General features: G+C 46.4%; 1 protein-coding gene across 1 annotated transcript in view; it reads right to left on the bottom strand.

Moving 5' to 3' along the window:
• LOC144503696 (juxtaposed with another zinc finger protein 1-like) overlaps positions 1 to 11,980 on the bottom strand; it is a 124,244-nt gene extending 112,264 nt beyond the window's left edge. Inside the window, exon 1 of the mRNA XM_078228442.1 lies at positions 11,721 to 11,980. Coding sequence (XP_078084568.1) covers positions 11,721 to 11,835 — 115 coding nt within the window. The 5' untranslated portion in view covers positions 11,836 to 11,980. The remainder of the gene's footprint in view (positions 1 to 11,720) is intronic.
• Between the last annotated feature and the right edge of the window lie 4,073 nt (positions 11,981 to 16,053).

The following is a 16,053-nucleotide window of genomic DNA, read 5'->3' as shown; positions in this document are numbered from 1 at the left end:
CAAATAGGCAATACAAGAATCAGGTGTGGAAAGTAATTGATTTGTAGACAGATATGGAGTCAGCAGGAGTATCAAGGAACCAACAGCCAGGTTTGGAGCCCATGTGGGAGAGTAAGTGAATCCAACAATGAGTGGAGGGGCAGATATGAAGTGGAAAAGAAAAGATATGCAAAGGTGCATGGAGAGTTAATCATGAATAAGTGAAGTTGGTCCGTCAAAGATATATTGAAGCCTCTGCTTTAGTAATGCACACCAACAGATCCTGTATAAAAGGATAAGAGCAAGAAGCATTAGGGGTGAAGTTCAAGAGCAGCCAGGGTCCTGCGAAAGTCAAATCCGTGTGATCAGTATAGGCATTTCAAGGAACAGCTGCTGGGAGTGAGAACCATTGAAGATCAGAAACAGCAGTAATAGATGCTGGAGCCAGTCCAACCTAATTCAATGAAGATTGCTAAAGAATAAGTGGTTTGTCGGTATTTGAACTAATGGAAAGCAATGGAAAGCAAATGTCATTCAGCAGCGAAGAAGAAACCAGAGCCAGGTGGCAATTAGCTGGAAAGAATTGGAACTAGCTTAGACTGCAGTGAAAAATTCCATGCAATGGAGTACAAAAATAAGGCATTAGACCAGGTAGTAAAATTGAGGCAGTCCAAGTTTTTATTTATTAGTCACAAGTAAGGCTTACATTAACACTGCAATGAAATGACTATGAAATTCCCCTCGTCGCCACACTCCTGCGCCTGTTCAGGTCGATGCACCTAACCAGCACGAGTTTCAGATTGTGGGAGGAAACCGGAGCAACCGGAGGAAACCCACGCAGACACGGGGAGAACGTGCAGACTCTGCACACACAGTGAACCAAGTCGGGAATCGAACCCGAGTCCCTGGTGCTGGGAGGCAGCAGTGCTTAACGCTGTGCTGCCCCAAGAGATTAGAATTTCCACGCAGTCGCAAAATATGGAGGTCACAGCAAAACCAAGAAGTCAACGATAGACTTCAGACCAAGAAAAAGCAACTTTCTAGCTAGGCACCAAAAAAGCAGCAGAATAGAGCAGAGACACCAGTAATGCACTGACATACAATCCTAATACTCAGCAGGTAACAACAGAAAGTGCGTGATACTGTAGGCTGGTACAGGTCAACTTCAAACGTGAATCAATTGAGCAGCAATGAAAAGTCATGGCAGTCATATCTTAGTCCAGCACAAACCCGATGGTAGAAATCCAGGATATTAAATTTGAACAAGAATGCAAACCATTCAAAACACAGCAAAAGCACAGAACAAGCAGGGTCAGCAAATTGAGCAATGTACTCTAATACAGGTGGATTACAACTTGCAGCTTGCACTAAAACACATGCACTATTCCAGACAGGAGACCTTAAGCAGATAGGTAAAAGAGATGGAGGGAAAAACAAAAGGATGATAGCAGATAACATTACAAAGGAAAGCAGTTCAAAAAGAACTATAAAATCCAGGGGTCATCAACACTCCCGATTATCTGGGTCTCATATTTAATCCTCTCCCAAGTAGCCTCATGCCTAGCAGGAATGTATTCCATGATGTTATGCTCTCGAAAGCCAATCTTTACAAGCATCTATTTACAGGGGTACATTACAAACATGAACATCTAATCTAACCACCATAGTTTCAGTCTGTTCCTTTTTTATAGGAACATAAATGATTCCTCAGTTAATGCCCAGCACCTACATTAAATTAAACACAGTTGATATTCAATGAACATGGGGCAGCATGGTGGCACAGTGGTTAGCACTGCTGCCTCACAGTGCCAGGGACCCGGATTCAATTCCGGCCTCAGGTCACTGTCTGTGTGGAGTTTGCACATTCTCCCCATATCTGCGTTTCTCCAGGTGCACCAGTTTCCTCCCACAATCCAAAAGATGTACAGGTTAGGTTGATTGGCTATGATAAATTGACCCTGTCAGGGGGATTAGCAGGGTAAATATGCGGGGTTACGGGAATAGGGCCTGGAGGGGATTGTGGTCGGTATAAAATGGCCTCCTTCTGCACTTAGAGATTCTATTCTACAAACACAGTGTTTATGAACCTTGTATTTTCCTTCAGAACAAGCCTCCAGAAATGGATCCCAAAATTAATGTCTCATATCCCAGACCACAAAAGTAGTAACTGGTTGCAGTTGAACTGAGCTTCTACCCTGCCTTTACATTATGACTCCCTTTTCTTCTCTCAGCCAGTCCTTTTCTTTTCTCAGCCAAGCTAGCGCATGTAGGCCAATGGTAAAAAGATCTTGTATAAAATTTTCTTCACAACCTGAACAATGTACTGAAGGGCTTAAGTTCAGAAATTTTCTGTTTGAATACAACAACTTAAATGACAGCAAAAAGGATGTACCCTACCATTTAATCCATCCCTTGATAAATATATGACAGAAGAAACTAAGGTACAATAAAAAACCAGTAATTATCCAGGTGATCTAAATCTTTTGGAACCATCTTATAAAACTAGTATTGGTAAAAATAGAAAGGTAAATGAAATATGATTAATATAGCTTACAATATATAATTATCAAATTACCATAATTACAATGAAACTAAATATATGGTGAATAAAAATAGATGTAGAAATCAGCAACTGATGAGAATTGCTTATTAGATTCCAGAGAGAATCACTGTCTAATTGAACTTTTCTTCAGTCTTCACTTTATTGCCAGTGGTTTCTCTAAAATCCAGCTTTTCTGAATCTTTTTGAATGGACTCCCAAACATTAACTAGAACCAGGCTATCCATAGCAGTAGCATTTCTCATGCTGTCACATACATTCTAGGTCTCAAGTAATGAACATTATTCATAATTTCAAATGATTATTTGACTACTTTATAGTTATCAGTCTATTGTCCTGCTCCACTTCATAATTTGTACACTACTTCTTGACCACATCTATAATTATGAGGAAGGACAGCTTCTGATCATATCTTCATCGCCATCAACCCGAAGAACATTGGCATTCTCTCCAGTTGTTTGCTCAACATCAAAAGACCTTAATAAGCCATAGATTCATCATGCTAAGTATCAGCAAACATGAACCCACTTGCATCACCTTTGCATCACTGACTTTGACTCCATCAGCTACCCCAGCTATGGCAAGTTCAAATATTCCTGACGTTGGTGCACTTCTCAAACCAAAGCTCAGTTGACTCATCTATGTAATCAGTCACCAAGAAACGCTTCCTTTCATATCTGCAGCATCACCTGCTCCCAAATGGATTTCTCTCTGCAGCTACTAAAACTCTCCAAATCAAATCTGCTCATCTCCAAATCAGCAAAGCTTGCATTTTCAACAGCACCAAGTTATTATCCCTGTCCTTGACAAACACAACCATTTCTCATCCCAGTAAATTGATGTTAAGATCCACCTTATCTTCAAATGCCATAACCAACCCTATTTCTGCAATTACCTCCCAATATATCTCAACAAGTGCCCTCAACTGTTCCAAAATCAGAAACTCCTACTAATAAGGATTGTTGTGGAATTGACAGACAGCATACATAATCAATAATGTCAATGTTGCATCAGCTAAGTTAGTTCACAATTGTAAGTGAGGATAGCAGAAGTGAAGCATCAAGAAATGTAAACATAAATAAAAATCTTGGCTTTCTTGATGTTACACATTCATCAAGAGTGAATTAAGTACATGTCTGTGTGCAAAAGCAATTTAGCGCGAGGCTACCAACCTTCTCTACAACTTCATCTGTTAAAATCACAATTTCAAAGCCATTATTGGAAAATTACTATTAAAAACATACATATCTAGATTAGTTTTACTATCAAGAGTTTTTATAAAAGTTGATAATCACCACAACATAAAATTATAATCACACAAAACAGCATTGTATCAAGACTATTGTAACATTTATTCCACTTATAAGCATCCCATGAAGTTGTTCATGCAGAGTTAGAGAGCGAGAGCTTTTTTTAAATAATGGAAATGTTTATGGCCGGTAGATAACAACATGAAGACCACTGATTTACAACAGTTTTTTTTGATATTCGGATTTTGTGGTGCTTTGCGGAACAAATATCATGACTATAATTCTTATCCTGTGAACACAGTGAATAAGTGGTGCTTTGCTGCATTGGGGTGATCTCTACTTTGGCAGCTCCAGACTTAGACAGATTGGAATGGGGATCTGAAGTTTACAAGATCTACAGTTAGACTACTGGGATATATCAGAATAGGGAGGTCAATTATTCTATGGATGAAAATTAGGGAGCTTGGCAGATTTTATCAACAAAATACAGATGATAAATCAAGTGATAACATGAGGCTATGATTTAAAAATTTAAAATTAGGATGAGGAAAGATACAATCTCTCTCAGCTATAGAACAAGAACACTGACTTTTTTTTTTAAGTACTTATCCTAAGATCTGGCAAATGTTTTAAGACCGTTCACAAACTTAGTGTTGCAATTTACTCTGAGATAAATCTTCTGCCTCATATCCACACCATTATCAAAACTCTACTGCCACCTCCATAATCATTTGATTCTGATCCTGCCTCAGCTCATCTGGTGCTTGAGCATTCCATTCATGTCTTCGTCACCTCCAGGCTGGATTAGTGGTTCACTAATGCACTGTCCTGATGTGACTCCCAGCCCCAAAACAATGTGGTTGATTCTTAAATGCCCTCTGTAATGGCCTAGCAAGCCATTCAGTTGTATCAAATCGTTATGAGGTCCACAAAAAGGAATGAAACTAGGCAGATCACCCAGCATCGACCTCAACACTGTGGGTACCTACACCACATGGACTGCAGCTATGCACGGTTCAATAAGGCACCATCACCTTCTGAGGTTTGGCAATAAAAAAATCTGGCCTAGCCAGTGACATACACATCCCATTAGAGTATTTTTTTAAATTGAACACTCATCATTGAGTGTTCCACATCCTTAGAATCATGGAAACTTAAAAGTACAGAAGGAGATCATCCAGCTAGCTCTTCAAAACTGTAGTCAAGCTTAGTTTCACATTCCTGCTTTTTGTTTCTCAAGTACCCGTCCAACTCCTTTTAAACAGAATTTAAGAAATTAGTTTCCACCAGTTTTCCAAGTGGAGCATTCCAAATCTCATCAACTCGCAAATGAAATAATACCTCCTCTCGGTCTTTTGTCAATGATTTTAAAATCTATGCCAGTTAGTTATTCACCCACACTCGCTCGGGAATAGATTTTCTCCATCTACTTTATAAACCTCTTATCCTGAAAATCTATATTTGATCACCTTAGTCCTTTTCTTTCTGAGGAAGAGAACAATCCTAAATTTTCCAACCTCTCCCCCAAACATACCACTCCATGGGTAATAGATGTTTCTCCTGAATTTCTTATTGAATTTATTGACGACTATCTTATATTTATGGTCCTTAGTTTTGGTATACACCCACATGTGGAAATATCTTTTTCACACCTGCTCTATTAACTCTTTCATAACCTTAAAGAACTCACCCCTCAGCTTTCTCTTTTCTAGGGAAGAAAGTGCCAGCCTGATCAGCCTTTCCTAGTATGTACATCTTCTCAGTTCTGGTATGATACTTGGGAATCTCTTTGCACTTCCTCCAATGTCTTTCATAATATGAAGAACTTGTTTCATTAAAAGGGATTAGATGGAAAATGGACAAGTTCTAATTTATATATGTGTATCTACTGTGCAAGCGCAGGAACTTTATGTCATTTAATACATTTCAAAAAAGGTCAGGCGAATGAATAAAAAAAAGCAAGATGCAGTTTCTGCAAAGCAACATATTTTGCATAAGCTTCCAGATTTTGGCATTCATGCAAGTATATGCCCTCACCAAAAATTGCTGTGCAAAATTTGTACACCATTGTCCTGACAGTCAATTCTGGTCCAATATAGGATTTCCAATAGTGAAATAAAGGACAACCCAAACTTTTTCTGAAAATATTTGGTGATTCATTTGGTCCCTCACTAAACAGCAAGTGAAGTACTTAAATAAGGTTTATCTATTATCATGTGTTGCACTGTTTAGATAAGAGTTTTTCTCCATTATAATTACTGGCATCAAAGTATTAAAGGCAGTGTAAACCATCCAATCAATATACCAATCAAAGCCAAGTACAATCTTCAGGTGAAGAGGGGCGGTGAGGTGAAAACAAGGGTAATTGGACCAAGACTCAGATGTTATGCAATCCTCACTTTCAAGTCATATATTCTGTCCTTATTTTCCACAATATTTTGATTTATGATCATTCACTGCTGACCAGCAAAATATGGAAAACTTAGAAAGCAGAGTTGGTTGCAACATAAGCATTTCTCTGATATCAGCTAAGACACTAAAACGCCACTGGAGTATATAATTACAGTGGCAAGTTTACATAGTCTGAGCCATTATAAATGCAAACCCAGAAATCCAAGAAAAAAGTTGACAAGAGGAAGTTAGGATCTGCAGACATATTATAAATGAAAATGGTGCAGGAAAGTAAGTAATCTTAACGGCAACTGGGAGGAACAGAACATTGGGTGTGAATGCAACAGATTTTATTAACTGAAGTTTCAAATCAAGTCACTAATTATGTTAGAACTAGAAACAACCGTATGAAATAAACACATTTCTATTTGAACCTCATCTCTTTTTAACTAATAAAACAATTTCGCAGTCATACAAGTATACACAAGTTCCGTCACAATACACCTTTCATACAATTACCCCAATTTTTAGGATTCACTGTTGAAAATGAGTATCAAAATCTAACTATTATACTGAGTAAGGCATCTTTCTTAGATACGAAAGAAAAATTATAATTCACCATCACTAGTCAGATATCCTTTTGTTAATTAGCCAATCTCCATAAACAATGCAATTTCTACTAGTGATTCAAGTATTCATGAACAAAAAAAGTGAGCTTTACATTTCATCTCTCAGCTTTGTGACAATAGAAGTGCTGTTTAGATGGTAAAATTAAAACGAACATTTGATGGAAGGAAAATCCCTCTGGAGTTCCAAACATCTTTTCTTTCTCTTGAAAAGTTGTACACCATAAACAATTGCCAAAGATATTTAAAATAAAATGAAATGAACAGCAGGATCATAAATAGAAATATTCATACCATATACAACTCGCCATTTTTTACAAATGGTAAATAACTGACAATGTCTAAACTGAGTATACATTGCATACCCCTCCCTCAGAAATCCATCATAGTTAATGGCTGGGTAGGGAAGATATGTTCTCACATATAACCGTTATACATCTAGTAATCATATCTAGAAAGTGCTCCTCTGTGGGCAGCACTGACCCACTCACCTCTAATGCCTTTTCACAGTTATGCAACAATGCTGGAATTAATCATTGCCTCAGCACATTAGCGAAACATTATGATGTGGAGAGGACAATGTTTTGAAACTATACTGAAATATAAATCATAACTTTTTTTCATCTCTTGAAAGGGAAAGCAAATTATTCTGCAGGAGAAGATGAACAGAGCATTTTGGAAGTTTAAGCACCCAATGTCACCAAATACCCGAAGAAAAAGGCAGCACTGATCACGCACAGGAGCAAAGTTCCCTTTACTCTTTAACCAAGTGACTTTATTTTTAATTCTAGCCTTAGAAATGTCTCCCCTACTAAGTTCAGCAATGCGAGCTTCTGTTATTTTCTCCAACAATCCTAACAAACTAATATGTACCTAATTATATCCAAAGGCCTCGGCCAGGACAAAGCTCAAAGTGAACTGAAACCACATAAACTTATTGCATCCTCAACTTGATAGCCAATGGTATTTTCATTTTAACTATCTAAGGTGTCTTGAATTCAAAGCCAGGCAATATAACAGATGCCTTCTTACAAATTCAAACAAATAATGTGCTCCATGCAAAGTTTTTAGACTTGAAGAGAGCAATTTAAATGTAGCGTACAAGCAAAAACTCTGAGAGGCTAATTAATAAACTGTAAGTAAATGTTTACTCACAAGTAAACCACTTTTGCACCATCACACAAGTGTAATCTTACATGAATATTTAAAGAGCTTCTGAAATAAATTTATCAAAACTCTTCCAATGTTTCCACCTTATAAAACTAATCAAGCATCAGACTTTTAAAATAAAATTACAGAAGCAACCAGCATTTGTTGAAGTACTGCCATCACCAAGTTCACAATTGCAAGGATGAGTAAGTAATACATTACTTTTAAGACAGGTCAGCCTGCTTTGTTACCCAGAGACTGGGAGCATGATGCTCATAAATAAAAATCTGATTTAAACCAAAAAAATAAATAGTTCTGTATTTCGTGAATATAACAAAAATGCATCTTGATTTTACCAACCACCATTAAAAGAAGGGTAAAAGGAAAAAAAGTAAGTTTGTGCGTGGGGGTGGGGGACCCAAACCAACCAAAGCCATCCCGCGACTGAATGCAATCATTTAAAGGAGTGATGCTAACCATACATCGCACTGCAGGCGCACTGGTACTTTGCAGGCGGAAAGCAAGAGGGAATTTGGTGCTGAGAGAGAGTGTGCCTCCCTCTCCTGCCCACCATCAGGTGAGGGCACGATGCTCTGAGGGAGAGGCCACCTTTGCTACCCAGCTCATTCACTGATGCCCTCAGCCCCATGGGAGGGGGGGCAATGCCCTCAGCCCTGGGGGGGGCAGCGATGCCCTCAGCCCCGTTTGGGGGTAGTTGGGGGGCGATGCCCTCAGCCCCGTTTGGGGGATTGGGGGCCGATGCCCTCAGCCCCGTTTGGGGGGTTGGGGGCCGATGCCCTCAGCCCCGTTTGGGGGGTTGGGGGGCGATGCCCTCAGCCCCATCTGGGGGGGGGCGAAGCCCTCAGCCACGTCTGGGGGGGGTGAAGCCCTCAGCCACGTCTGGGGGGGGGCGAAGCCCTCAGCCACGTCTGGGGGGGGGCGAAGCCCTCAGCCACGTCTGGGAGGGGGGGCGGAGCCCTCAGCCACGTCTGGGAGGGGGGGCGGAGCCCTCAGCCACGTCTGGGGGGGGGCGGAGCCCTCAGCCACGTCTGGGGGGGGGCGAAGCCCTCAGCCACGTCTGGGGGGGGGGGGGGGGGCGATGCCCTCAGCCCCGTCTGGGGGGGGGGGCGATGCCCTCAGCCCCGTCTGGGGGGGGGGGGGGGGGGGAGGGCGATGCCCTCAGCCCCGTCTGGGGGGGGGGGGGGAAATGCCCTCAGCCCCGTTGGGGGGCGGGCAATGCCCTCAGACCTGTTTGGGGGGGGGCAATGCCCTCAGCCCCGTTTGGGGGGGCAATGCCCTCAGCCCCGTTGGGGGGGGACAATGCCCTCAGCCCCGTTGGGGAGGGGGAGGCAATGCCCTCAGCCCCGGGGGGAGGGGGGGGCAATGCCCTCAGCCCCGGGGGGAGGGGGGGGCAATGCCCTCAGCCCCGGGGGGGGGGGGCAATGCCCTCAGCCCTGGGGGGGGGGCAATGCCCTCAGCCCCGGGGGGGGGCAATGCCCTCAGCCCCGGGGGGGGGCAATGCCCTCAGCCCCGGGGGGGGGCAATGCCCTCAGCCCCGGGGGGGGGGCAATGCCCTCAGCCCCGGGGGGGGGGGCAATGCCCTCAGCCCCGGGGGGGGGCAATGCCCTCAGCCCCGGGGGGGGGGGCAATGCCCTCAGCCCTGGGGGGGGGCAATGCCCTCAGCCCCGGGGGGGGGGGGCAATGCCCTCAGCCCCGAGGGGGGGGCGGCAATGCCCTCAGCCCCGGGGGGGGGGGGGGCAATGCCCTCAGCCCCGGGGGGTGGCGGCAATGCCCTCAGCCCCGGGGGGGGGGGCAATGTCCTCAGCCCCGGGGGGGCGGGCAATGCCCTCAGTCCCGTTTTGGGGGGGGGCAATGCCCTCAGCCCCGTTTTGAGGGGGGGGGCAATGCCCTCAGCCCCGTTTTGGGGGGGGGCAATGCCATCAGTCCCTTTGGCGGAGGGGGGGCAATGCCCTCAGCCCCGGGGGGGGCGCAATGCCCTCATCCCCGGGGGGGGGCAATGCCCTCAGCCCCGGGGGGGGGCAATGCCCTCAGCCCCGGGGGGGGGGCAATGCCCTCAGCCCCGGGGGGGGGGCAATGCCCTCAGCCCCGGGGGGGGCAATGCCCTCAGCCCCGGGGGGGGCAATGCCCTCAGCCCCGGGGGGGGGCGGCAATGCCCTCAGCCCCGGGGGGGGCGGCAATGCCCTCAGCCCCGGGGGGGGGCGGCAATGCCCTCAGCCCCGGGGGGGGGCGGCAATGCCCTCAGCCCCGGGGGGGGGCGGCAATGCCCTCAGCCCCGGGGGGGGGCGGCAATGCCCTCAGCCCCGGGGGGGGGGCGGCAATGCCCTCAGCCCCGGGGGGGGGGGGGCGGCAATGCCCTCAGCCCCGGGGGGGCGGGCAATGCCCTCAGTCCCGTTTTGGGGGGGGGGGCAATGCCCTCAGCCCCGTTTTGAGGGGGGGGCAATGCCCTCAGCCCCGTTTTGAGGGGGGGGCAATGCCCTCAGCCCCGTTTTGGGGGGGGGCAATGCCATCAGTCCCTTTGGGGGAGGGGGGGCAATGCCCTCAGCCCCGGGGGGGGGCGCAATGCCCTCAGCCCCGGGGGGGCAATGCCCTCAGCCCCAGGGGGGGCAATGCCCTCAGCCCCAGGGGGGGCAATGCCCTCAGCCCCAGGGGGGGCAATGCCCTCAGCCCCAGGGGGGGCAATGCCCTCAGCCCCGGGGGGGGCAATGCCCTCAGCCCCGGGGGGGGCAATGCCCTCAGCCCCGGGGGGGGCAATGCCCTCAGCCCCGGGGGGGGGCAATGCCCTCAGCCCCGGGGGGGGCAATGCCCTCAGCCCCGGGGGGGGCAATGCCCTCAGCCCCGGGGGGGGCAATGCCCTCAGCCCCGGGGGGGGCAATGCCCTCAGCCCCGGGGGGGGGGGTAATGCCCTCAGCCCCGGGGGGGGCAATGCCCTCAGCCCCAGGGGGGGGGCAATGCCCTCAGCCCCGGGGGGGGGCAATGCCCTCAGCCCCAGGGGGGGGGCAATGCCCTCAGCCCCAGGGGGGGGCAATGCCCTCAGCCCCAGGGGGGGGGGCAATGCCCTCAGCCCCAGGGGGGGGCAATGCCCTCAGCCCCTTGGGGGCAATGCCCTCAGCCCCTTGGGGGCAATGCCCTCAGCCCCGGGGGGGGGCAATGCCCTCAGCCCCGGGGGGGGGCAATGCCCTCAGCCCCGGGGGGGGGCAATGCCCTCAGCCCCGGGGGGGGGCAATGCCCTCAGCCCCGGGGGGGGGCAATGCCCTCAGCCCCGGGGGGGGGCAATGCCCTCAGCCCCGGGGGGGGCAATGCCCTCAGCCCCGGGGGGGGCAATGCCCTCAGCCCCGGGGGGGGGCAATGCCCTCAGCCCCGGGGGGGGCAATGCCCTCAGCCCCGGCGGGGCAATGCCCTCAGCCCCGGGGGGGGGCAATGCCCTCAGCCCCGGGGGGGCAATGCCCTCAGCCCCGGGGGGGGGCAATGCCCTCAGCCCCGGGGGGGGGCAATGCCCTCAGCCCCGGGGGGGGGGGCGTTGCCCTCAGCCCCCGGGGGGGGGGGGGGGCGATGTCCTCAGCCCCGGGGGGGGCGTTGTGGAGCTGCACCTTTAGCTCCCCCTGACTGGGGCTGTGATGTGCGGGGAGAGGAGGCCGATAACCCGGCTCCCCGCGGGCCGGGCCGGGGCCAGGCCCAGGCCACTCCACTCCAGCCCGGCTCTGACAGCTGCGGCAGCCGCGGGGAGCGGGGCCGGCCGCCACCTACCTATGTGGGTGTCCTCGATGTGCTCGATAAGTTCAGCCAGGGTGTTAAAGGTGAGGCCGCATCCGCCGAAATTGCAAATGTTGGAGAAGAAGGAGGCGGCGGCTAACGCTGTCATGGTAAAGCGACGCCGCGGCTGGGCTGGCTCCTCACTCCCGGCCTCTCCCTTCACTCCTGCACCTTCATGTTAGCAGAGTCCGGCCATCAGGGCGGCCGAGCCGGCCGGCCACACCGGAGCTGCCAAAAAAACCGCCTTCATCTCACCCAGGCTGGCCCCGCTAGCCACGTGACCACAGGCAGCATGTGGCTCCGCAGCTCCTGAGAGCTGGCACCGTCTGTGTCCCGAAAAGTTACTACAAAATCACAGCCAAACTAGAGAGATATACCCATCCTGCAGAGATATACCCAAACTAGAGAGATATACCCATCATACAGAAACATACTCATCCTGCAGAGATATACCCATCATACAGAAACATACCCTCCTAGAGAGATATACCCAAACTGGAGAGATATACCCATCATACAGAAACATACCCATCCTAGAGAGATATACCCAAATTAGAGAGATATACCCATCATACAGAAACATACCCATCCTAGAGAGATATACCCAAACTAGAGAGATATACCCATCATACAGAAACATACCCATCCTGGAGAGATATACCCAAACTAGAGAGATATACCCATCATACAGAAACATACCCATCCTAGAGAGATATACCCAAACTATAGAGATATACCCATCATACAGAAACATACCCATCCTGGAGAGATATACCCAAACTAGAGAGATATACCCATCATACAGAAACATACCCATCCTAGAGAGATATACCCAAACTGGAGAGATATACCCATCATACAGAAACATACCCATCCTAGAGAGATATACCCAAATTAGAGAGATATACCCATCATACAGAAACATACCCATCCTCGAGAGATATATTCAAACTGGAGAGATATACCCATTATACAGAAACATGTCCAACCTATAAAAACATACTCATCCTATAGAAACATATTAATCCTATAGAAACACACTCAGCCTTCAGAAACACACCTATCGTACAAAATCAAACCCATCCCACAAAAACATAACCATCCTACAGAGAGATTCCCATCCTACAAAAAACATGCCCATCCTACAAAAACGGCCATCCCACAAATTACATGACCCTCCCACAAAAAACATGTCCATCCCACTAAAAACATATCCATCCTACAAAATCAGCTATCCCACAAAATACATGTCCATCCCACAAAATAATATGCCCATCCTATAAAATACATGCCCATCCTACAAAAAAAATCCATCCCACAAAATACATGTCCATCCTACAAAAACATGCTCATCCCACAAAAACATGCCCATCCTACCCAACTCGGAGAAATACCTTTTCTCTTCCATCTTACATTTTTTGGATACAATACTCCATGGAATCCAGAGCTGAAATCTGCTCCACTACATTTTCAAGCTTTTCATATTCTTGAAACATTTCAGTAGCTTCTCTTTAGTTTCATCATTACTAATTGTAATTTCCACAAACACTGCTAGATGTCATTTTAAAAAGCTGCATTTTACAAATAGCAGAATGCCTGTTAAGTCTTAAGAGCATGATGAACATGAGAGTTTGCTGCAGTAGAATATCTTGCAGCACACCCGATTATTTAAAGTTTTGCCTTCAGCTCAAAACATTATTTTGTGTTGCAAGTGCAAACTGATAACAGTGAGGCAAGGTCAACGGAGCATTTGGAACCTTGGTAGATGGCAGGATTTAAGGCAGGATCAATAGTTTATCTCTTTAACCAGTGAGATTTAAGGAATGAGAAAAAACACAGGAATGACAGAATGAAGAAAACAGACAAATAAATAGGATAAATTAGAATCCGATCAGTACAGAAAGATAAGTAAAAAGAGGGAGGGACACATTGGATTAAGAAAAAGAAAAGAGGCAGAGAGGTAAAGTAAGAAAATAATGTTTTAAATATTTTTTAAAATCTCGTAACAATTTATTACCTGCGGGAATGAAACTCCACAAGTTCAGTTATTCCCCTTCTGAACTGCAGAGGTTGAGTAGCATTGCACAATCATAAATCCTTAAAAAGGTACTTACTTGATTAATAAAAGTGAAATACTACGAACACTGGAAATCTAAAATAAAAACACAATCAGTGCTGGAAATACTGTGGAGAGAAAAAAAAGTAAACTTTTCAAGTCAAATATGACTTCTTCCAAATTATGTGGTTATGTCCATCTGTCATTAACCACAGTCCGTTAGGGAAAATAAGCATCCTTCTCTGCTTTTTAAAGAGAGAGACAAGTGCTGATAATTTGAGGGACACCACTCTATATCAAGCCTGGCTGACCAGAAATCACTCCCAATCTTACCACGGGTGTGTTGGGAGGATTAGCAGGTTTATTATCAACCGCTTGGCAACATAATGAACATCCTTTCCATGGCCCACAAGTCATGGAGTGAGACTTGAACTAGAGGCCCTATGGACCACAAAACCTCACCTGTGGTTAAGTACAAACCCAAATTTTATGTGACAAGTTTAATTGGCAGATAAAGTACAAATGTTCTGAAACTCAGATGGAGGATGTGGGTGAGCTGACATTTTTGTGGAGTTTGTGGCAAAGCAATGCAAGTCATACAAAAATATAGCAATTCACAATTGACAGGCTATCTCTTGCTCACCACAAGTAGTTGGATAATTTACATATCAATAATAGCATGTGCATTAAACTCACCAAAGTTTTGGCAATAAAGCTAAAAATAGAAGCAAGCCCCTCAAGCATGCTCCACCATTTCTCTCCACCGATCCTCAGTCCCTCCTAACACTGAAAAACTTCTATCAAATCACCCTTTAACCTTCTAAATTCCAGGGAATAGGTATCGAAGAAGAGAAAGAGAGATTTTTTAAAGCTTAAAGTTTATTTATTAGTGTCACAAGTAGGCTTACATTAACACTGCAATGAAGTTACTGTGAAAATCCCCTAGTCGATACACCCCAGTGTCTGCTCAGGGATACTGAGGAAGAATTTAGCATGGCCAATGCACCCAACTCGCACATCTTTCAGACTGTGGGAGGAAACCAGAGCACCTGGACAGCACCCCATGTCAGATATGGGGAGAACATGCAGACATCACACTGACAGTGACCCACGCCAGGAATCTGGCGCTGTGAGGCAGCAGTGCTAACCACTGTGTCACTATGCTGCCCCTTTGGAGTTGGGCCAGCAATCTGTAAGCACACAGCTTGACTGTGGAATCTTTGAGGCAGGCCATGATGATTATGAAAGGAGAGAGCCAGAGGAGAAACAACAGGATCAGAAAATGAAGTCAACTGTATGATCCACAACATGCAGTGCATTAACTCACTAAAGTTACTTCAAAACCATCTCCTTCTCCCATGATATCTACTACTAAGAAGGACAAGAACAGAAAACAGTAGTCTTGTAGAACATTATTAATTCCAACTCACACACCAGCCTATAGTAGGCATATGTGTCACTATTTCTTCATCGTTGCTGGGTAAATATCCTGGCATTTCATATCTAATACTATTTGGAAGCAACAAGTTGCAGTGGTCAAAAGAGTAAACTCACCAGTTCAATAAAATGCAGTCCTCCCTATATTGACTACACCCCACCTACTCCCCGCGCCCCCCCTCCCAGTGTAAAAAGATATCTTCTACATTGGTGTAACTATGGATTTTTAATGAAAGATGTAAGTTCCATAGCCCCTTAGTTATTATGAATTGAAGAATGCAAATCACAATTATGGCAGTTTTTAATTTATGTTGCTGATATTCATCATACAGTTCTTTAAAATGCCTTTGGGCTGTTTCACCTCAGCTAATGAGCATGAGTACAAAAGTACTTGAACAGCACGTGCAAGCTAGTTACTTTAGAATTATTGCCAGTTGTTACTACTAATAGGTGTAGGAATAGTATGTTATGGGGATTAAATGTTCAGGAAATGTTTCAGAAATCCTTTGATAAAGTCCCTTGTGCTAGGTTACTTCACAAGGTAGAATCTTGTGATATTGGCTGAAACTTAAAACACTGGATTTGGAATTGGCTCCAATCCAGCAGCCAAAGAGTTGTAGTTAACAGATGTAGTTGAAGACATGTTACAATCAGTGTCCCCCCAGGGATCGGTCCAAGGTTCACTTCTCTTCACAGTTTTTATTAATTACCTGAATAGTTCTGTTGAATTATGGAAGGAAGTTGGCAGATAATGGACCATTTCCACAATGACGCAAAGATCACAACATGAGTTTTTTTTTAATGTGGAGATGCCAGCGTTGGACTGGGTGGACA

Source organism: Mustelus asterias, chromosome 14, assembly GCF_964213995.1.
Source record: "Mustelus asterias chromosome 14, sMusAst1.hap1.1, whole genome shotgun sequence".
In the NCBI taxonomy this organism is placed as follows: Eukaryota; Metazoa; Chordata; class Chondrichthyes; order Carcharhiniformes; family Triakidae; genus Mustelus; species Mustelus asterias.
Note: the sequence above shows the minus strand (reverse complement) of the source record. Positions and strands in the feature narration are given on the sequence as shown.